Genomic DNA, 23,866 nt, shown 5'->3' with positions numbered 1-23,866 from the left:
CTGCTGTTCAGGGGAGAGGCTGCTCAGCACAAACAATCGAGGGTATGGTTTCAAGTTGAGCCGTTCCAACACCATCCAGCAGAGGTAACTAGCTCTCTGCCATACATGTTATCAAATCCCTTGCAATGGCTTACATACTTTCTAAAGAGTAAGGGTGAAAAGACCTTGATACTTGAAGAGAGATTAACAGAATATTTTCTCTTTTTCCTTTTTATAAGTTAACTTAGTCTGATGTGGGAGATTGCTAGGGTATCTTGAAGTCAGTAAACACACTTGAGTAACAAATCTGCTGCTCTTAACCATGTAGTAGAGACAAAATTGTCTTCTACTGAAATTGTTCCAGTATAGACAAATCAAAATTTGGTTCTAGAATTTCATATTCTTATTTTTGAGGGGAGAGGAAGAGCGGACTCTCCAGTCTTACCCAGAGAACTGCTAAATGCTTTGCATTTGCTTGCCTCAGGGTTCCCTTAAGATCAGCCCAAATCTTGGGAGGTTAACAGAAAGCCTCAGATATCCGTGACAATGAGAATACTGAGCTACTGACAAAGATACCTTGGCTTCCTGCATAAACACTGTTTCCTTCACATCCAAGAACATGAAATTCTTACCGACTAAACCTTGGAGTAGGCTACAGTTTAACAAGGCTAGCAAGAATGCTGACCCTACTGCAATGAATTCCAGTGTTTCCTCATCAAACTGTGAGCACAGCTGTGCAGGTGATGGACTTCCCCAGAACACCCATGCTTCAGAATAGCCTGCTGGGGGCTGAATCACCTCAGGCTGAGCAAGAAACAGAACACAAATCTCTCATAGTCTAGGTATGTGCTCCGACCACTGACTTTTGTGTAAAGCCCTCTCCTCCTCAGAATCTCTCCTAGATGCATTTTCAAACAGGGGAAGGGGAAAAACGACCTGTTGTCAGGCTTCACCACTACCCACCGATCTCCAAACAGCTCACCCAAAATTTATGGACTAAGCAGCAGTCTCTTCCTTAGTCCCAGCAGTATTAAGGTAGCCTTGCTAAGTTTTTGTTTGTTTGGGTGTTGTAAGCTCTGCAGCTCAATACTGCTTCAAAACAGGGACCTTGCCACCTGGTCTTGTATGCACTGGACCTAATGACAGCACTCCCTTTAGCCACTCAAGGACACACAAAGTCATTATGCAAGTTCTGTATTTAGGGTCTCCATGGAATAGGATTCAACTGGAACAACCAACGAAACATTACACAGGTGCAAGCCATAAGAGGTGTGCCTTGCTACTGTCAGGAGACTGTCACACCACACTTACTAGACAGAAATCATAAGGACTTTTGAAGAACTGGAAGCACAGTTTTTGCAAAATTGCCACTCTTCTTTCTTACTATATGGAAAAAACACATTCCACTGAGAAACTCTCAGAATTGCCTTGAGAAAATGTACTTCTGTCATTCACATTTCTTAGGATATGCTTGAGTCAAGAATGTAACCACCTAAAGAAGAGATGAGTAGGGCTTACTCCTATTAAAATTAGGGAGGTTACTTAGCCTGACCAGGTACGTTAGAAATGATAACACAGACTTGTTAAAGACAGACACATTAACACAGAACGAATTTTAAGTTAATCTGACATGAAGGTGGTAAGCAATTAATTTCTTGTTTCTGCTCTATACAGGTAAAGACATTATACTATCTACGCCTATAGCTACGTATCCTTGTCTATCTATATTTAGGATCAGCTTGATTTTTTCATCTTGCTTTAAAAGTCTTTCACTGGGCTACCAGTTACAGCAAAATGAAAATCACCGAAATGTCTCAAACATCCTAGGCAGCCACGCGTTACCTCATCATAACATGCATATAGATATTTATGTTCCAGGCTCTACAACAGTCACATTATGGTTTTAAGTGCACATCTCCTACAGACAAAGAAATGTGAGGTTGTCAGTCATTACATTCATGTTACCTGAACATCTTGCTTTTTACTAAAGTTTCCATGCACAAGCAATATTAACATCTGTTTCAAGGATCTCTGCTGGAATTGTAGCTTCACACAGCCAAATTGCCTATGCTTCCACTGAGGAAATGGCTATTTATTTTATGCAGCCATCTGGTCTCTAAATAGTATGTTTTGTCATTTGTGGTCTTGTTTGCCAGGGTTTCTTGTATGAAATTTGATTCCTTCATAACTTATTTCTTCTGTAAATGACATTTTTTTTAGTAATCAAACTTGTGAATGAATGTTTCATAAGAGACTCACAACATCAGTGTCAATTCATAAATATTTTGGATCTAGAGCCAAACCCTAATTGCAACAGCTTTGATGGTCTACATGTTGTTTTTTTTTTCTTCTGTAGAATCATATGTAAAAATAGTCTTTACAAAACCATCTCCCAGTTAGATGAATGACATGTGTTGTTGCAGAAAGTAATACTTCAGGATGATACCAGTCAAGTCATTTGCATGGTTTGAACACAGACCCTTGCAGTCTCAGAGCCCAGGCCCCAGTTTTTTTTAAACAAAGGGACTAATGGTAATGACTTACAGCAGAAATACACATTCACAAACAGTCTACTATTTTTGCTTGGATTATGACAGAAATGCAAATACTCCTTTCCTTCCTCATATCATACATTCTCAGATTTCCCCCTAATTAATTTTAGTCTCAGAGTTACATGTCACAACCCAGAAAGTATCAGGTATCTTGGAAGGCCACTTATGGAAATTGTAAGAAATCCCAAATCACAGATGAGAACATCTGACTTTCCCAATCCTTGTTCGCTGTAGTCACAAACTGGTTAGTGTTACACCATAATGGTAACTACCTGGCACAAGGAAACCAAGAGCAGGACTCCAAGCACCCTCAAATCCACTTATTGTTCTCTAGATACACAACCAACATTCCCCTTTTACTCACGAGAAAGAGAGCTCTCTATAACATAGACCTAACACTCCACCTTCCCACACAAGTGATCCAAGAGATCTCTTCTCCCAGAGATCTACCCCTTACAGGAACCAACACCACAACAGTCTGATCCGCTGCATTCCCTGGTACACCTCTTCCCTGACGACAACCTCTAGCAAGGCGGGTTCTCTAACTCTTCTTCCCACTGTTACTTGCTCTGCCAACAAGGCCAGCCACACAAACTAGCTAATACTAACCAAGCTGCCCTTTTTCTTCTTTGTGAAACGGTGAAGGGAATAAAGCAAGTAACAAGCTACACCACAGTGAAAAAGCAAAGAGACATGTAAGTAAAGCACATGGCTAAACTAGGCAATAGAAGCTCGTTCAGTTTACTCTCCTCTTCACAGTCTAGTCGCCAAGCAAAAGAAAGAGCCCTGTTCTCTCCCCTCTTCGTCAACTATGCTATATCCACTCCTATAGATCCTAAACATAGGCTTCAAACTTTAGGAGATACAGAAGAACATATTGCTACCACCTCCCTAGATCAATTTCTTTGGTTCCCCTTACATTGACCACCACTTTATATTACTTGTCTTCCTTACCAGCTCTACAGGATCCATCTTGTTTCCGCTCTCCTATCTTGTTCTTTACCTTCTTCTCACTCAGGTGCAGTGCCCTAATCATCAGGTTCATCATCTTCACCTGGATCAGCCACTAAGTGGCAAACGGCTGCTGGCAAATGTTTTCCATGCAGCAATCTCAATCTCTTCCTTCAAGCTATTTCTTAAAACCTCCTCTTTCAAGAACACTTTCACATAATCTACATACCTTCAAAGAGAAGGTATCAAGGATTCAGTAAACCTGAAGCCTGTTATATTCAAACAGAATGCAAAAAGAAAAACTATATTGAGTAACCTAAGACTATACATAGTAGCCAGAAATTCCACAAAATTCCATAAAGCCTTAATTCAATACTGGCCTTTTCTGGAGCTGGCATGTGGTTTCTTTTCCTCCAAAACATCACTCAGTTTCAAATTGTACTCTTACAATCTACCCATGACTGGGATAGAAGGAGAAGGCTATCACAAACCCAGAGAAATGTATTAATAGTAGGTTTGCCTACATGACTGTCAACAGATCCCCAGCATTTGTAAGGAGACAATCAAATCTGAAAGGAGACAAAACCCTTTTCAGCTGGTTGTCTGAATGAATCAAGAAATAATTATTCTTTCTTCTGAGGATAAACTCAGACAGATTAGCAGAATTTTCCCTTTGCTCAGCAGAAGTAAACATGATCAAAACAGGTCTGAGCAGCTTTGCCATTTTAGCAGCCTTGCCTGTAGAGGAAGTTCTACCTCTCTTCACTTTGGCCTGTGACATAAACCACTGGTCTCTTAAGCACCTGAGTACTTTCCATTAACTGGAGTCTTTGAGCTCAGGAAGGCAACAGCTCAGAGGAGGCTAGGGTTTGGTGATCATCTATGTAGACGATCTAGCTTGCCCACTAGAAGATAATTAACAACCAGGAGCAGGTGTGAAAGGCAGGTTGGAAGGATCTATGATGCCTGCCAGCATGCTACCTGGTTCGGGCTGTTCCCACTCACTGGGAAGCATGAGCAAATTCTCCTTAAAATAAAGAAGCGGAGGAGCAAACGATGAGACTCAGCAGCTGACAGCATATGTAACTTCAGGCCATGACTAGAGAATACCTTCCCTACCCTGTAACAATGAGTAAAACTAAATTTTGTCACAGATTATAGGAGCTTACTAAAGCAGACTGACGACATGATGTACTAAGAATAATTATGATCTACTCATTCATAGTAGTCATTAAGTTGCTATATCTGTAACAGGCTTAATAACAAGGTGAAGAGTGAATGGGAAAAAAAAAGTCATATACCTGCCTCATTGGTCATTGTTTCCTACATGACTAGGATGTCTGTGTGGGGAGAACCAAGTAATGGAGAGAGAACTAAAGCACAGGAGACTATATTTAAAGAAGGGGGGAGTGAGGGCTGCCTTAGCACCACACTAAAGCAGTAGCCTCCTAAGTGGGGCACGTGCACTCAAGGGGGTACACACACACACACACACACACACACACACACACACACACACACACACACACACAAAATCCATTAGAAGGAAGAAAATATTTTTCATACTATTAATAAAATGAAAAATAATTAAGAACAGTGTTTATTCCATCTTTATCTCATCCTTTAAAAAATTTTATTATTCTTTATGTTTTATAAAGTACGTAATATATTGGTACAGTAGTGGGGGTACATACTCAAAAATATTTTACTGATAGGGGCACGTGATATGAAAGTTTGGAAACCCAAAGGACTGGTCTTGCAGGCAGCACCAGATCAGCTCTAAAGGTAGAAATAGTGCTGAAACAGCAAAACAGCTGGAGCAGGTAAGTGTTAGCGTAGCTATTCCACCCACAAAACTAGTGCTAGGACCTGAACATCCTGCCTTGAACACCAGACGTGTGGAGACCACAATAAAGTGAACAATCCTCTGGCTGGTGAGGATACACCCACAAAATAAAGAAAATTCAGTTACTCATTATGCCTCTTTCTGCTGTTCCAAATAACTCCATAAATGTGAGATTCATGTTGTTACAACTCTAACCTGTCAAGATGAGCTGCAGATGATGTTTTAAACTTACCATAGTATTTTGTGCAGACTTTGCAAATTGTAAGCGTGTCATTCAGCATTTGCTGTATGCTGCTTCCTAACGGCATTAAGCAAAAAGAAAAGCAATTGTTCTAAGAAAAGAAGTTTGTTGAAGTATAAGAATATGAAAATTGCTGCAGTGGATAATAATTCCTTTGGGTTTGTCCTTGCGTTCTTAACAGTATATATTACTTAATTGATAGCCCATAGAGCTGTTAGGTCTATCGCATAAATATGTGGTCAAGAGCTCTTTAATACACATCACTGTTACTGTGGACCATAACAGCTGCTTCGGAGCTGTCAGCCTAGTTTGCCACAATCTATTTTAATCTGAAAAAAATCTCAGTTACTTTGTAGATGCCAATGCACAATTTAAGCTGATTGTCTGGTGCTGTAGCTGAGCATTGTTTGAACATGGGGGGTGAAATACTAAAGCAACTATGAAGAACAGGCATCACTATCATCAGACAAATCACAGGGGACTCAAATTCAAAGTTAATAATGGAGTGCCTGCCATGTGTTTACAGAGGACAAAGAGAAAAGATAGGATGTGAGACAGATTATTTCTCTGTTTAACTCTGTTCTCAGCTACTTTAAAAACCTATGAAGAGCCATTAATGCTACATTTTTAGTTAAAAAGCAATATCTGCTTGCTACCCCCACTGCCCAGCTCGACTGCTGCCAGCCAGCTGAGAAAGCTCTGCTGGGAAAGGGGGTGCAGCTCAGCTCATCCATTGTAGCAACAAGTTTGGATCTACCCCGCATATTGAGAGCTTCCAGGCCAGGAACTCACTGGAGAGACTGATGCCACCTTTTCCTTTTCCTGTCTTGTGGCCCTTTGACACATTACCTTCCCTCTCCTCTGCCCCATAAGTACAGAGAAGTGGTGGAGAAGGTCGGATATAGGCATACCGTTTTGCAGGTAAGGAAAGTATGGAGTTCAGGAAGTAGATTTCAGCTGTTCTTAAGTGCAGGCAAAAGCTAATATAAACACTCAGAAAACCCAGCTGTCTATCTCTACCCACCTCTTTGCTCAAAACGTGATTCTCTATAATCAAGTCATTCAAAGGGACTTTTGCTAAGTACGGAGGGAAGAGCGGCTTCCTGTGGGGGTGGGGAAATGCCCGTTGCTGCAAGCTACCCGTCATCTTGAGGGAGTCCAAGATCTACTAAAGCTCCCTAAATTTTTATTCCCAACAGAGCCAGACAAGACCAGTGCTTTCTTGACACGCACTCCTACTATGTCAAAATCTACTTCCCAGTACAGTTTTGCAGACATCAACCTGCCTGCTAGGTTGGATAATAAATAAATGCCAATCATGTCTTTATTTGAGGAAGATTTTCTTCTTGCTGCTTTTTTCTTTTTCCTTGCACATTTGGGGAAAGATACCCTTCCCCCCAGCCAGAAAATAGCCATTTTGAGGTAAGACCTTAAAATTGATGATTTTGAAAGTTTTTCCTATTGCCATGCTGTTCTGCTCCTGCATTCCTGCGGTGCCAACAGATGAAGTTGTAAGCCTGCTTGCCTCCCTGCATCTAATCCTGATACTACTCAGCAGCAGGGAAGGTGGGCAAATGTTCACTAGCAGTTGTTGGCAAAGAAACACAGCAGGATTTAAACTGGATGACGCCACTGCATGTGTAAAACAACCATTTGAGCAAATGCTGCTATAGTAGCATCTTTAACCAGTAAAACAGAATTTGCTTTTAACCTTTTGCTTCCTAGCTAGAAGCACTGATGAGTTATAATTAGAGTTATCCTTTTATTTAAAAAAAAAAGCAGCTTATTGTTAAAAAATAAGATGAATGCTCATAGCAGTTGCTGTGACAGACTTTTATATGTAACCACAGTAATAAAAATAAATTGCAAAAGCCAAATGGGAATAAGATTCTGTTGCATTCTGGTAAAGTGTTCCATGTCATTTTTCACAAGGTCATTTTTCCCATATCTTCCTTCTCTTCCTTTCCAACTTGCACAGCCTGGTCTTTGGTTGACGTGCCCCAGCCCCAGATGTTTCACGGTTTAACAATAGTCATTTTATAGCATTCTAGGACTGTTATGAATGAGGAGGACCATAACAGTAATTTGCCATGCTTATCTACTATTCAAAAGCTGGATCTTGATCACCTACTGTGCCATCAAAATAACCGGTCAACACCATCCCAGTGGCTGTTTTTCCCCAGGCTCTCAGGTTTCCTTGCTTCTGATAGTTGTTCATACAGACCATAAGAGCTCCCTCTCCTTCAAACGAGGCGCTGTCATTCTTTAAAGCCATCAGTTTGGTATCTGAGAAATATAACTTGAAATATCAGCTAACAATGCACCCAGTGTTAGGAATGGGAAAGAACTGCCTTGAAGATGATGGGAAAAGATACTTCACATAGCCAACCGCAGTTCTTATACGCTTAGCTACTGCAATTCATAAGGCCATGTTTAATTGAAGAAATTGCTTTTCAGTAATGCTGCTACCTACCTGGTGCATTTAACTGAAGCAGGGCTTTCCCATTAGGAAATGTATGCAAGCGCATTTTTCTATCTGTGTACTATTGCCCCAGATCTCCTAGCTGTGCAGTACGTCCTAAGCACAGGATGTTATCTGTCCTTTTAGTTGGCTTAGTTCCTCCATCCCACATTTAGGTCACGCATGTTAGTGCTAGATCAAGTGTCTCGAATAAGAAAATGTTAAAAGCTTGGAAAGTCAGTAAAAACTTTAACAGGAGCCTGGGTAAGAGTGCAGTGCTAAATGGCAGGCCAAGCAGATGCATCAGAAAATTCCTTTTCTAAAGGAAAGTTGTTTTAATCATTTCACTTCAACTCAGCCAATGATTTACACTAGCTGGAATATTGAACAGCTCTAGCCTTACGGACTGACAAATCACATACTTGAAAATCGGGGAGCTAGGATGCAGTAACATCCGAGTCGTGCTCCCTGTTAGAGGGCAGCTCTTTGTAGAATTGCCATCACCTTTCCCACATCGCCTGAACGTCAGCTGGCACTGCCAGACCCACAAAGCTACCAGGATAGCAGCGGTGGTTGATACTACAGAGAAACAGCTGTTGCAGAATGAAGCTCTGTTCCACTTACCTGTGCACAGAGCAGGATACACACACGCTCAGAGATTTATCCGCTTGGATGGGAGATAGATGTAGGATTGTGGATTCTGCAAGGAAGCAGTGCAGTAAGAAACACGCTTTTTGTGAAGGGACTTGGAAGCAGTACAATGAAACGCAGAAGGCTAAAATAGTATAGCTGTGGACAGTTTTTCACTTTCATCGGGTAGAAACCATTTTTTATTTTTTCCAGTGTTTTGTGAGAACAAAAAAGTTTTTGAGCAGAAAGATCGGAAGCAAAACTGAGCGGACAGAGCCAGTCACTCCACTGGGACCTTGCAGGAGAACACGGAACAGTTTTTCCAGGGAGACCTTTGCACTTCCTCTGCCAACGTGGACTTGGATGCACAGGTAAAATGATCAGAACCACCATAACATTTCAAAATTTCACCCCTTACATGGAGACAAGCTGGGAAAATATTTCTTGAGCAATGAGGTACATTCTCCTGCTATATCCACACTACCTGGAATTGGATGAATCTCAGCTGGGTAAAACAGGGCCCAGAACTGAACATCAAGCCTTCAAAAATATGAGACCAGTTCCCCAATCACAGGGATTTTGCTTAAACACAAATTTGTATTTGGCTTTGGATTTTTGAGCTTTACTGTTCAAATCTATTCTCTCACTATAACTCCGAGAAGCTTGGGTTTCATTCCATTGTGTTTATTTTTTAAGTTTAATTCTCATGATTTTGAAAGCTTTCTAAAGGTCAGATGGAGAGAAATACCAGATATTGCCACAATTGCCTGCAGTGTAACGCAGTCATCTCATATTGTTTTACAGCTTCCCAAAAATCATCTCAACCCTTTCTCTTCATTTTACAGCATGTGGTTAAAGGTGCAGGTTAGGTTTCAGAGGGAACAAAAAGTGAGACAAACCCTCTGCCGTTAGACATGGTGCAGGCTCTGGGTGATGTGATGAAAGAGCTGTACTACTGTTGAAGCCCTATCACAGCTCCTGTCGCTAGGGCAGCGGCATCCACTCTTGGACACAGCTATTGTGCATTGGGGCGGTTGCTTAGCCTTGTATTTATTTAATCTTTGTGAAGATAAGGAGGGATGTTCCACAGAGAGCTCTTTTGTTTCATTCTGTATCAGTTCAATAGGAGGGAAAGCAGATCTAAAGCCACAAGCAATGGTGTGTGTATCTTGTAAGTCTTCTAAAGCCTTGTCATCATATGCTGTATTATGTTGTCTTTTTTACTGAGTGACCATTGCTCTATTGTACACTATCTGCCTTTTTGTGACTTGATGAACCACATTGTAAAAGGCAGAAATCAATAAAGTTCACCAGAAACCAAAACCACTGAGGGAAAAATGTTTTCCTGCAGCACCATCTTGTGGTCCCTGATTTTAGTACCGAACATGTCTCTCCCTCTCCCTGGGCCTGGAAGGTGGAAGGTCTGCTCTGCAGACGTGGGAACCGTACCCAGCCCTGACCAGCTTGTGCCTTCTAGCTGACTCGGGCCCTAATCGAGAGCTCCGAAGGGACAGAAAGGACAGAGGAAAATTGAGTTTGGCTTAACAACATGCAGCTTGGTATACAAGATACACACCGGCAGTTTAGGCACTGGGGAAAGGACATGTTCCAGGTAGATCTGGGGTAACCTCATGTTGAGATTGTTCTCTGGTATGCTAAGGTCCAGGACTACAAAACCAAACAATTATTACCAAAGGGATCTGAATATTTACTAGTGAAGCAAGCAGCCGATCAGCTGATCAAAGCATCCACGTTTATGTGACAACGTCAGTACAGTTAGCATCACACACAGGCCTGTGAATGAATATCTGTGATTTGACCCTAAGGTGATAAACTTGACCTTCAGTAAAAATGAAATAGCTATTATGATATTCTAGGCACAGATAGCAGCTACTTGTTATCAATATCCATGCTTGAGGACTATTGGTTCAATGAACTGTCAAGTTACTATAGAATTTAAAATTTAACATCAGCGCTTTTGTTTTCTACAACTGAAAAGCAAAACCTCCAGCTTCTTAGAACATCTTTACAATGAAGCTGCTACAAGGAAAAGGGACTGGGCCCAAATCCATGCAGTTTTGACTACTATCCCACTAGGCGGGAAAATAACCATTGCTGGGTCTTTTTCATCTCACCTCCTCCTCTTACAGTGCATATATTTTGCTCATGCTCATCTTGTTCTGGTGCTGCCAGATACAGTTACTGCAGATGCATTGATTGCTTACTGTTAAATACAGTTGTTTTATCAGTATGTGTCCCTTTGTCAGAATGTTATGTGACGTTGAAAGCAGTTGTGCTGTCAATGACATGGAAACAGAAGGAATTTATTACCCTTCAAATCAAAATCATGAAGCACCGTACGAAAGCCTAACTTTCTCCAGAGCACAGCTCTCTCTCCACAATCACCATCAGTTGTGAGGATCTATGTGGTTTGTCACATGCACATTTCAGCTGTGACAGTGCCCCTAAATTCACATAGCAGGAAACTGTTTTTGTCTTTGTCAAAATGTCTATACACATACTTCACCATTCATAGAAATAATGTCAAGAAACAGCAAACACACATCAGACCTGGGAAGCAAACAGAGCCCTGTTCAGACTCCATCATTCTGCTGCTCCACATCAAAATCATCATAATACGTTCACTTACAAAATTAGGACCAAATCATCCATAATATAATGCTACTGGCAATGGCCGCAATATCAGCCACTGCAATATCAGTTCCTGCATATAGTTATGTCTGACTATGGGTAAACGCTCTGACAATTTCAGGAGATTGCCCATATGCATATTGCACCCGTATTACACTTGGACTTTAAGCCATGCCTTTTTTAGGACTGATGAAACTCAGAAGAAGTTATTAAATGGGGAATCCTGAAAGTACACAGAGTTTCTAAGAATCGCTTATAATATTTGCTCCCTCTCCAGCTTAGGAGCAAAGCTCCATTCCTCCCAGTTGCAGCTCTTGGAAATTCTGCTATGCAGACTTCAGAGACCCAAAGAAATATGACCAGTGATTGGATTAGTATGCGTGACACTGATTTCTACTGACGTTCTTTTAGGTGCTCACTCTTACTTTGCACTCAGCTGTTGAAAACTGTAACATGTTTGTTTCTTTTATTTTTGTTACACTACAGGGAAACGGAAAGAAATTGCATTTTGAAATCACCTACCTTGGAAGACAGGTCATCCAAAGATTAAAGAAAATTCAGTGGTGCAGTGATACACCGCAGAGAGAAATAATGCCAGAGAAAACCCTACCACAGTTTCCTCAAGTACTTTGTGTTTTTGCCAAGCATATCTTTAAAGCAACTGCCCACCAACAGATTTCCCAAATCCTCTGCAGCCTAGCAAGAAATGAGCTGTTCTCCTCAGTAAGAGAAGCACTACTGTGCTATGGTACCATCCAATACTGAAAGAGTAAGCTTGCCACTCGCTGCCAATTTAATGAATGACAACACTCTCTTCTTAATCCAGATAATATTCTACGGCTGACCTCTAAACTGAGACAGGCACTTAACTGGTATCGTTCTATCCCTCTGCATGGATGCTATATTAATAAGAGAAGACTGGCTTTATTATTCAGGAGTTGCCACGAGCGGTTTTGCCTTTCAGTGTTACTAGCTTTTTTTGTACAGGAGATATGGAATGAGCATGCAGAACTAGACGACCTTCTATTGCAAAATCAACAGCATTATCGAGGGCTGACAACATTGTATTACTTTGATAGAAAAACAAAACATCTCATTTTCTAGGGCATACTCAAGAAATCCTGCTGTCCTTCTGCATGAGGACTTCAAGATAAGGTGGATGTTTTTCTACACCAAGGGGAAAAAATTCCTAAACATCAGTATAACCAGATTTAGGGACATCTTTACATTTTTGCCAAATCAATACTCTCCCTGAAATATTTTCTTATTGTCTAATGACCTCACTTACACTTTTTTATTTCATTGCACCTTTAGTAAGCCATAGTTTGGCATGCTTATGTGGAGTAAATAGCATTTCACTCTCAGATTACATTTATTTCAGTAGTTAACTGCTCTTCAGCATTGAGGAGGAATGCCAAGACATGGAGCATGTCAGGTGTAAAACACCCCTATCCGGACAGCAGGACAGATTTGTCAGTGCCTGTAAATGGATCCACATCTGAAAGTGGCAAAACCTTACTTTGCTTTTCCACTTTCCCAGACAACACAGTTTGTGCATGGGATAAAGAACACTGAAATAGCAGATGACTTAAACCTAGGACTGTAATATTGTCCATGGCTTGCTCTGCTGTCATTTAGCATTAATCAAGTTCTTGCAGACTCATTTCTTCTCCCACAACAGAAATTGGAAGTCATCCCTGATAAACAGTCCCTTTTGACAAAGTCTACTGGACTGGGAAGCAACAGGCATTTAGTCCTGCATTTGTTTAGTATTCTTTACAGAATTAATACAACAATCCTAAACTGAAAGAACAAAAGAATACTCCAAGGTTAGTTTACCTTTATTTTTGTTCTTATGGTCCTTAGAGTCTTTAAGTCAATCCAGTAAACGGCCATAAACGTCGTCACTATGTGCTCTTTTGTTCTGCACAATTTGCTCTACTTCTTTGTTTGCCCTTCGTAAAGGATTGACACAGTCACTGCAACATATTAAAACAACAGCTGAAATTGGTTGACTTCTAAAGAAGGAATTTAGAGAAGATCACCAAGACTTTAGCCATTAAATCCTAGCTCCAATGAAAAAAAATCTCCTAACAAACACAGAGCTATAGTTGATTTCAGGGGCCATCACAAGATTTCATCAGTAGAACACAGACAGATTAAGGCTGGGAAAAGCTTACTGAAATGCTTTTCCTATCTCTTTATATTTTCTTCATGAATTTCAACTCACCTTCTGATTCATATAATGCAACCATGACCAGAAATTTTCCCAGTAACTAGTCAACAAATTCTATGGCCTGATTCCCACAGCTGTACTAGGAATTCAGCAGAAGGAAATAAGGACTTTTCTAATTCTTACTCTATTTTAAAAATCTACACAGTATTATTCATACATAGCACTAGTCAAGTGCACCTGCATTTTCCTACCCTTCAGCATCTTAACCTACCCATCATTGCACATCGTTGTTAATGAAGGCTAACAAAACTGAAATAAGATAGGATAGCACAATTACGGACATAGCAAAAACGTCAGAGAATGCAGCTCAAGAAAAGAGATATTATGTTGAAAGCACACAAGAGAAACTGTCCATTACCAGGGGACGGGCAGATGTCACTTCTGCTTCCTGCATGACAAACACCATTAGGAGGAGGCAAATGCACAGTTCTCCAGTGGGGATGTGGAAGTAACAGAGCCTCACTGACTCAGGACGTCCGCTGATCAAGCGTGGCAAGGGGAGCAGTACTCAGCTCCCTCGATCAATTTTACAGGAATTCCATGCTCTACACGTTCTTAGCCTGGCCACGTTACAGAATTACCTCTGCTGTCCTAGTCCTGGGCATCTCTTGACAAACAGCCACCCCCAGCTACACAGCACAAGTGCCTGCAAAAGCTTTTCAGGGATAGTTGCCCAGGTTTAGTCTCCCTTTTTTTTTTTTTTTTTTTTTTTTTTTAATATAAATACAGACTCCTATGGGAAACCTTGGAATTTGCTCTAGAAGAGCCACAGTGGAACTAATCAATTACCACAGGTTTCATCAGCAGAAGCCCTCTTACTTTTTGATAACTCTAGAGAACAATTTTTACTTTTGTGCACATCCAGTTCTGTAGTTCTGGCATTGTATGTAGAGCCCTCTCAACAATGACCATACAACGTTCAAAAGAAAAGAGAGAAGGTTTGAAGGTTTTAGGCTCATTAAAGGAATGCTTTTCAAAGCCATGTCTCTAAAACTGGTAAAACTCAAAGTTGCAGTGTTACAGGTTTGCTCCTTTCCTAGAACTCAAATATATGATGTTGGAAATTAAAGCCATTTAGCATCTGGTTAATCACGGCATTAAAAAACAAAGCAAGAAACAAGTCAGAGCAGAACAGCAGTATTCCTAGTTTCACTGGCTATGAAAAAACACAGAAATTATAATTGAAACATTAATGTGAATTCTCTCAAAATGAACACATATTAATTCATTTTCCAGAAAATTTATGATAATTTAATGTTAATTCTTTGCCTCCTGTTTTCAGAGTCACTGATGACAGTGCAGCTATCTGTATGCTGAACATCAGCTGTTGAGCACAGCGTAAGAGGTAACGTGAAGATTTGCACAGCAGGTTTTGTCTAAATGTGGAACTCCACAGCAAATAGCCATCTGCTAAGCAGCCACGTTAGTCAAGTCTCCGTGTGCATGTGTATGTGCATGTATATGATCCCACACAGACTACTAATCTTAGTAAAGCAAAAGTTTAACACTAAGGGAAAAAAGAATATCTTCACAAAAAAGACAATTTTGTCATATTAACCAAGCATTAGCCATCCAGTATGAACTACCACCTCAGAAAAATAACACACAGTTATGTTAACACATTCCATCTTAATGATTTTGATCTTGTGGAGCTTAGATTTTCCCATTATCGTAAGAACATAGACACGTGCCAAAACTCTTCACAATATCAAACACTAAACTGCTTGCATAGCACTCACACACTCACAGGCTGTAATGTGCCCTATACATTAAACAAACAAAAAAAAAAGCACTGCACATTAGAAGCATTAGAGATAATTAGAGATCATTAATTTGCTTTTCTCCCAAGGACAGTTCCAGCCCATCTCTCTTCCTCCATTCAGGGCTACTACTGTGTTCTTTCCTTCTGGGTCTTACTGCATAACTCTTGGTCTGTCCCACAGAGACACATTTCTGCTTGTTCTTCTTTACAAATTGCTTTCTCTCATTCATTTTTTTTTCCCTATTTTTTCCAGTTAATTCATTCCTGCTTGCACGTGTCATTTCCTGTGCAGCAGCCAACGTTACTCTTCTGTAGAAGTATCTTTGAAAGCAGTAGTAAAAGTACCCTTTTTGTCTCCCTTCATCCCATGCTTTTTGGGAGCTAGGGCAAGCGGCAGGAAACTTTCTCAACTTATTTCTGTTTAAACTTATGCTACAAAGTGAAATTAACTTTTCCTCAAAACTTTCCTTTTCTTTTTTCTGCTGTTCTGGGTTTTCTTTGCATTCAGGACACTGTGTCCTAAAAACCTATTCTGGGGGGACAGGATGGGTCGCATGCAGTGTCGCCTGCTGCCTGCTCATTTGATTTGCTTGTAAGTCAAACTTGCCACCCTTTTTGCTCACAACTGGCAGTTTATTGGTGTTGCCTTCCTGCCAAAGAGAATGACAGAAACCAAGCTCCTTTAACATACATACATATATATATATATATAAATACACACACACACTAGCCTTTGGCGGGGAGCAGGGACAGAAAGTGGGGGGACATAACTGGAGAGGCAAGGGAGCAAAAGCCTGGTCTTCCACACCTCAGCACATCAGCCCAGGAGAGGAACTGCTTCCTGCAGAGCTGAAGTCAAGTTCAGGCACCGCTGCTCAAGCTCCATTCAGGGCTTTACACATAGGCTTCTTGTCTAACCTGCAGGCAGCATGCCTTCATGTCTTACATGCACCTTCCGAAGCAAGGGAAGTAAGATTAAGTGCAAGTCCTTTATAACCGGGTCTTTAGAATGAATACTGGGGCATTAACAAACTTTTTTCCTTAAGCCAAGTTGACTGTGTTTCATGTAGCTTCAAAATAGGACGACTCTTTTTTTTTTTTTTTTATGTTTGCACATTAGTTTCCTGCCTTTTTTCCAGTCTGTTTTCCCCTCACTGACTTCAGAGATATCAGTTGTCCATATATTCTAAGTTTAGAAACAGGACATCATAGATTTTGTCTGGTCATGCTCTAATGCTTACCTTCTCTGCAAACAGGCAGAGCAACAGAACGGCAGACACCCCAAAATCAAAAATCCTCCTGCCACAAGCACAAGCAGTCGAAATGTCAGTTGTATATCTGTAGAGTCAGCAGAAGTTTGCATTAGTTATGAATTATTCTGAGATATATACAGAAATCAGCCTCCAAGACAGACATGTATGTATCCCAGCCAGCAACACAATGGAAAACAGGTGTTAGAAATGAGCTCAGATGAGAAAGGCAAAGTCTTAATTTTGACCTGAGTTTGAATAGCCCAAGTGTTTAGTTAGTTTTAGTAACAACTGCAGTTTGAGTGAGCCCAGGGAATGGAAAATAAATAAATAAATAAGATCCTTTAGAAGCTTTAAGAATGGAGACAAAATCATGCAAATAAATCCTAATTACCTAATTCTGTTTATAACTTTTGCATCATTTTCTTAAAGCTTCATTTTGTTCCTAGTGAATTTCAAGACAGAACTCCCAGATAAGGACCATTCAAGTATGCAGGCTGTGACCATCTTACAGAAACAAAAGTGCCTTGAGTCTAGTATCTGCTGAGTGCTTCTATTTTGTCAACAGATTGCTACAAGGCAAACAGCATGTGCTCCCAGGGCAGTAAGTGTTTGTATTTTCTTTGGACATATGTTGTACATCCAGGAGCATTCAAGTAGCTAATTAATCTATGAACAAATAATTCTGTAAAATAGTCAGCCCTTGATATTTATGTCCAAACAATAAAAGCTTAACTGGGATGAGGAATCAAGCAGTCACAGCTGAATAAGCATATTTAATTTTAACATTTGCTTGAGTGTGTGTCCTAAAAATGAGTAGAAGAGCTATAATTTTCACTGTACAGCTTTTCTTCTCACTATAGTGAAGCGTCTTTTATACATAATATATAGGCCCAAGTAGGGAATGAATATTATTAAAACATTTTATTTTCTGCAGTACAGCCCTAATTAACAAGCAGGTTCTGACGGCCTCACACTGAACGGTACTTTCTTCTCTCAAAACTTCTCTAGCTGGTAGGAATTACAGCTGCTCTAGCACTGGAATGTGGGTCTGCTCAACTACAAGAAAAATTTCAAGTTTTGATCCTGACTTTGCTTGCTTCTGAGCAAACACAAACAAGCAGAAAGTAAATTCATGTTAGCTAACACGTATTCCCTTGGGGTTTCATGTCTGTATTAACTCAGCTCTTCCTGAAAATTGGATAGTATCTCTGAAATCAATGGAAGTATGCTGAATTTTTTCAGGAAGACCTAAACCATTAAGTTCTAGACTATGCCTCCTTTTTACCAACTTGCCACGTTCAGCAAGATTGCCTGTGTCTGAGAACCCTTCCTGCTTAATTGTTGGTGAAAAAAGGTATACAATATAACAATATAACAAAAAATGTTGTGTTAGAAAAAAACCATGGTAATATTTGGCTCTATTCCTGTTTTAGTCTATGATGAATCTCCAAACATCACCCTAATATCTTGACATTGTCTTGACAGAAAACCATGAGATACGTATCTAGTGTCAGGGCATGTGGCAAAGGAACTAAATTTGATGCATTTTAAGATGAAAAATTCCACGTGAACATAATAATTTGTGGTTGGTGGGGTGTTTTTTTTTGTTTTGCTTTTTTTTTCCCCTCTCTCTCTGTGAGGTTTAGAACAGTGAACACAGGAACAGGGTGCCCAGAGAGGCTGCAGAGTCTTTGTGCTTGGACGTACTCAAAACTTGACCGGACCCAGGCCTGGCCAACCTGTTGTAGCTGACCCTGCTGGAGCAGGGAGGATTGGACTGTATGTTCTTGAGAAGTCCCTTCCAAACCACATAATTCTGTGTCTAATAAAGAACCTCTAACTATTTTTGCATTTTTCAGTTTGTTGAAGCAACTTCACCGTGAAAAGCAACAACTGTTCTACAAAGCTGTACAAACAGGAAAAAAGTTATGACTAAAGTCAGGATTTGATTCAACCCTTTCAGTAAAGCAGAGATTACCAGAGTTATGTGCAAAGGTAGGATGTACAAAAATAGTTTGCTGTGTTCTTTCATATGAGAGAGAAAAAAACCCACGCACACAAAGTCCATGCTCAAAGAAGAAAAGGAAGATAAAATATGTTAAAGCTAGAACCACAGAAATGTTGGTTCTAAGAGAATTCTGCACATCAGGTAGGCCAAGCTTCTTCCTGAAGCAAAGCTACCACAACATGAGGTCAAGTAAGTTGTCTTTGTCTAGCCAAGTCTTGAAAACTTCCACCACCTTTCTGATGACTTCAGTTGCGCTACTTTCCTCATGAATTTTTCCCATAATGTCAGAGCTAAATTTCCCAAGCATCCATTAGTGGCAATTCCCACTTCTTATACCATCTGGTTCTACCAAGAAGAATTTGTGGGTCCCTCATCTTAGTAATTGCCCTTCTAAATAGGCTTCAGTAGCTATTAAAGAACCAATCATCCCCCTCTTCACCAGATGAAATACATCCAGTCTCTTCACCTTTTCTTCATAGCACTTTCACAGAGTATTAAACCTCCCTTTCCACAAATAAAGCCTTTACTCCATTTTTTGTACTAACTTATGTGACTATGTTTATTTGTATTGTATTACTTGTTCTTTGCTTGTTCCTGGGGTTGGCGAGATATCCAGCCAATTCTTTGTCAAGGAATTGTTTCCTGTATTAATATATATGCAGAAATAAATGGAAGTTTAAACTTACTTTGAAGAGCGTGGTGACCTGAAAAACTAGAGGAAGAAACAGAAATGAAAATCGTGTTGCCTGACCAGGAGCAGCATTTGGCTCTGAGGCAGTAATCTACAGAAATATACTTACTGTCTTTAAATGGCATGTAACATTTCAGTTCATGGCTGGATTCAGAAGGGCAACATTTATTTTCCAAGCATTCACTTGTGTTAAGGCCCTCTCCTACATGACAAGGAATTAAGGTTTGTTCGTCTTTGTGAAGACATGCTTTAAAAAACAACAAAAAAAAGAAATTAAATAAGATCTCTATTCTAGGAGCAATGCTCAACTTGGGGGAAGTTATCATCTTCATGTCCCGAGTATGTTTTGATAGGGTAAGTCTGCCAGAAAACAGTATCATTGACTTTGACGTATGTTCTTTCTCAGAAACTAATCAATCTTTTTTACTAAAACGAACAGAGAATTTTAAGTAATTTGCTTTGTTTCAGAAAGTTGTACAAAAGTGAATCTAAACACCATTGTTCCACTTTTTTGTACTAAGGTTTGTAAATTGGGAAGATGGACTAAATTTTCTGACTGGACCCTTTCTAATTAAAAAAACAGAAATCTAACACTTTTTTTTTTTAAGGGGCCCAGCATAGAATATATGGCAATTAACCATCTCTGTTTGGCACTAATTGCATGTTTTTACAAGCTGACAGGAGCAAACCCCCAAGATATCCAATCCAGTTATTGAGCAAAATATTAAAGCAATTTTAAAAATTTGCTATTTAATAACAGATTCATTGATAATCATGACATCCTCTGTGGGACGGACTTAAATGTATAAGGTAGTTATAAATAGTATGTCTCTATTTAATTTCTGTAAAACTTGGTATCGCATCCCTTACGTGACACTTTCACAGCAGCTACAAGGCATCGTCTGGTTCCAGTAACACTCCCAAGACTGGCTGCACTGTCAGCCTCATGTTTAGCAGAGACATTAGTGGTAGCCAAATTCAGTTTATTAAATGGGGGATCAGGCCCTTCGTGAGACCACTGTGTTTACTCAGGGCTAGGCGGCAGTAATAGCAGCCGAGGTACACTGATAGTAAGGTACTGCAGAAATACACTGAGTGAAAAGTGGTATTTCTGCTTCTCCTTTCTCTTTGTCTGGGATCCAATTATGGAACCAGGCTTGCCGCTTTTGTACTTGCCAAGCCCCTTCCGTATTCATAGAGATTATCTTACTAGCAAGTTAGCATTGCAATTTCCTTCCCAATAATTTTTTGAAATAATGTAGTTTTGTCAGTTAACTTCAGCAGTCCAAGAGGTGAGAGGTTCAGCCTAAGCTAACGGCCCTGGAGCTTCCCTCGCCAGTAGAAGTGGGAGACGCTACTGTGGCGCAAAATCCTTCTCTCACTTAGGATGCGCCAAATTGCATTTTTTCTTTTTACACATACATGGGAAGACTAGAAAACTAGTGCGGATCAGATACAACAGAACTAGGGAAGGTGGGTCCTACGCCCAGCTGTCCAGCATTTCCAGCACAATCACCAGCGATGAAGGGCTGCGTAGGAGGGCAGCAACATGGTGGAAGCACATTTATCATTGTTCCAAAGGGGCATTTAACCACACCATTTTGAAGAGACCTAGTGAGTTTTAAAGAATCAGACAGAGGGTTTTGCATCCACTAAAACCTGACAGGCAGGGGTGGGAGGGTGGGCTGGAAGTGAGGCAGAAGAAAGGGAAAGGGAAAGCACTGCTGCAGTGACAAAGGGACACTTACTCACTGGCTTGAAGAAGCCCAAGACATGGTCATATGCATCTTTCAGTTTCGTGTTAAGTTTCCTGGGTGCCACTTCCCTTTTTTGTAAAATATGCCAAGGTGGTGGTGCAGAACCTGAAAGCTCATAGTGATCAGCTCATTACCACCAAAATATCCATAATTAATTAAATGCAATGACATTTTCATACTGATTATCTTGCATTATGAACGCATTTATAGTCATTATGAATTGTGACTACTGTTGGCTAGCAAGGTTAAGCTTAGATGTATTTCTCTTGTATTCACTTATATTACTTCAAATTGCTTCATGAACCACAATGAGTAAAGAACTAAAGCTGTGAAATTTGAATTAAAGAATCCATTCAAGTGTAAATTGTCAAGATAAAAAGCCCCACTGTTAGGGCTACATGGAAACTCTGTGTTGTATCTATAGATGTGTTTTTCTCTTATGTATGCAAGCAGAACTTTCAGCCTTTGTTTTAGCTAAAGTTCAGACGCCCACTGAAACACCTAAACGTGGTGAAAGGCAGCTGTATCGGATACAACCAAACCCGCATCTATCCCAACATCTTGTTTCAGACAGTGACCTACAGCAGTTGTGTAGAAAAAACATCCCTGAATATAGAGGTACTGGAGTATTTTCCCAAACCCTACTGATTTTTGGCTCTGGGACTTCTTGATCACCTTTTATTTACACTGCTCTGAAAAACATGGCATCAGTAAACCTTGCTGCCTTGCTACATCTCTTCTTTCATTAAACCAAAAGTGCAAACCACAGTGGGACTCCAGTGGCAATCAACCAATCAACCACTGCACAATGAGGAAAAACAAAAAACACCCCAGTATACCTATTTGCTTGCCTTTTTTCTCTCCGTATGAGAAACTTACACCATCACAACTTTAATAGCTTTCAGTGATGGAGTTTATCGAAAACCGTTTCACGGTTTTATGGTTCCTTGTGTCAGAAGTGAGATCCCAGCCTAACCAAAAACTAAGGTATTGAACAACTTCAGTATTCTGGATGATTCTTCTGCGTCAGGACCATAAATTCTCTATTTGTCTGGGTGCACAACCTGCCTCTTCTGTGCCACACAAAACCCCCTTGGGGAAAAGAAGCAGAGCAGGGAGAATTGAACATGTGTCAAAATAGAGACTCTGAAACTAACGCATAACAGAAACGTGACCAACAAAGTTCTCACTAACAGGTATGTCATAGTCCTGCTGCCCACCAGTAATCAAGACAGAAGAACAGAAAATTTGAAAGATTTTATAATGATTTCACAGGAAGTTCATGAGACGAGGTATCCAACAATCAGTTTGTTAAGAATTATCTTAAAATATGACCATGGTTTTTCTATGCCTTACTCTCATATGAGAGTAAAGAGAGAGAAGCCATATACATTGGTGTAACAGGCACTGCCAATACAAGCTGCATCACATACTTATGAATCACGTTTCTACCTACATTAAAGCTCACACATCCCCTGGCAAAGTGTTTCTGTTCGTTTTTGTTTTTGTTTTCAGACCACCTAGATGCCGTCCTCATCTAGGTATCGCAGAAGCATTTTACAGGGACACTTGCAGCCACTGACACCCTTTCACCAGGGTCTGCAGGGGCAGTCTCTGCAGTCTGCTTTCTCAATGCATACAGGATCAAATGAAGCTCAACATGCGGGCTGATCCATGACATGTCAGGTGACCAAATGCGACTTCTGGTGTAAGTGCAAGTTATCCGCCAAAAAATCTTTGCTAACTATTCTGAGCCGCCTGCCGTAGTAAGCAAATACATCACATCAACAGACTGTGAGAACACCTTTAACTGTACACTGGGGGAAAAAAGTCAAAGTGGGGAAAAATTAGAAGAATCTAACCAAAGGTAAAATAAAAGCAAGATACGCTACCAGGGATGAAACAAGCAGCGTGTGCTTCTCATACAAATGCTCAAAGAGGGAAACGGGAATGGTAGTTCAGGCAAAAAAAAAAAAAACAAAACCAGAAGAAAAGCAACCCCCAACAAACCAAACCAAACCATGTTTTGCTGTATTTAAGCGTCAACACTGATCAACCCCATCCAGAATATGTTTAGAATTTTTTTCAGTATTCTTCCACTATTACCAAGACAACAAAATTGTAAACTTAACCTCTTGCTAGTAACAATACTTGCTGCTTCTATGAAAGTGCTTTTCCCCTTGCAATACTCACTGGAATTGAAGCTACAGAGCAGTACCAGTACCACACAGCTCCACGCTAGATGGGTGCCAGTTAGCAGCATTACTACAATAAAACCAACAGTAGTAACAGGTAGGTGGTTATGCATTAAAAATGTATTGATTTAACTTGATATTTATGGATTAGAACAAACATGACAGCTGACTGCTGCACAAAGCAGGACTGCCTTTTTTTTTTGCAGTAAGGAGGACGCCAAACCCAGTAAATTATTATTTCTTTTCAGTAAGTAATTTTGAAGAAATTACTCATGTAAAGAGAGCTTAAAGGGAGGCATCTTGCTAACAGATACTAGCAAAAAAATGATCTCTCTGAAGTGCCCCAGAGCTGGACACCTGACACCTTAAAAAGATCACTTTTAGCTAAAAATTTTATTCTGGGTTTAATGAACAGTATCAGGACTGAAGAACTAAAAATTGTTGGAAGCTTACAATTGAATTCTAGTATAGCTCACTGAATCCTTCAGTCTCTTCAAAGTCAAGTGTACAAGATGCTTTGGATAAAACATTTTTAAAGAGGTAGTTCAAAATGGTATTATGGATAAAAACACTTCGGGATTTCTAGAAGTCATTCATAGTAATTTAACAGCCTGTTTAAGCTGGGTTTTTTACCCCCAACCAACCCCTGAAG

General features: G+C 40.2%; 1 protein-coding gene across 1 annotated transcript; it reads right to left on the bottom strand.

Annotated features, from left to right (window-relative positions):
• Nucleotides 1-13,084: 13,084 nt before the first annotated feature.
• On the bottom strand, nt 13,085-23,282 carry FMR1NB (FMR1 neighbor). Its single transcript, XM_064463581.1, has 5 exons — nt 23,213-23,282; nt 21,011-21,124; nt 19,372-19,509; nt 16,552-16,648; nt 13,085-13,291 (listed from the first exon to the last, which is right to left on the bottom strand). The coding sequence occupies exons 1-5, from the start codon at nt 23,280-23,282 to the stop codon at nt 13,189-13,191; spliced, it is 522 nt and encodes a 173-aa protein (XP_064319651.1). The 3' UTR covers nt 13,085-13,188.
• Nucleotides 23,283-23,866: the final 584 nt, after the last annotated feature.

This window comes from Phalacrocorax carbo, chromosome 11 (assembly GCF_963921805.1).
Source record: "Phalacrocorax carbo chromosome 11, bPhaCar2.1, whole genome shotgun sequence".
NCBI lineage: Eukaryota > Metazoa > Chordata > Aves > Suliformes > Phalacrocoracidae > Phalacrocorax > Phalacrocorax carbo.
This window is presented reverse-complemented; position numbering and strand designations above follow the sequence as displayed.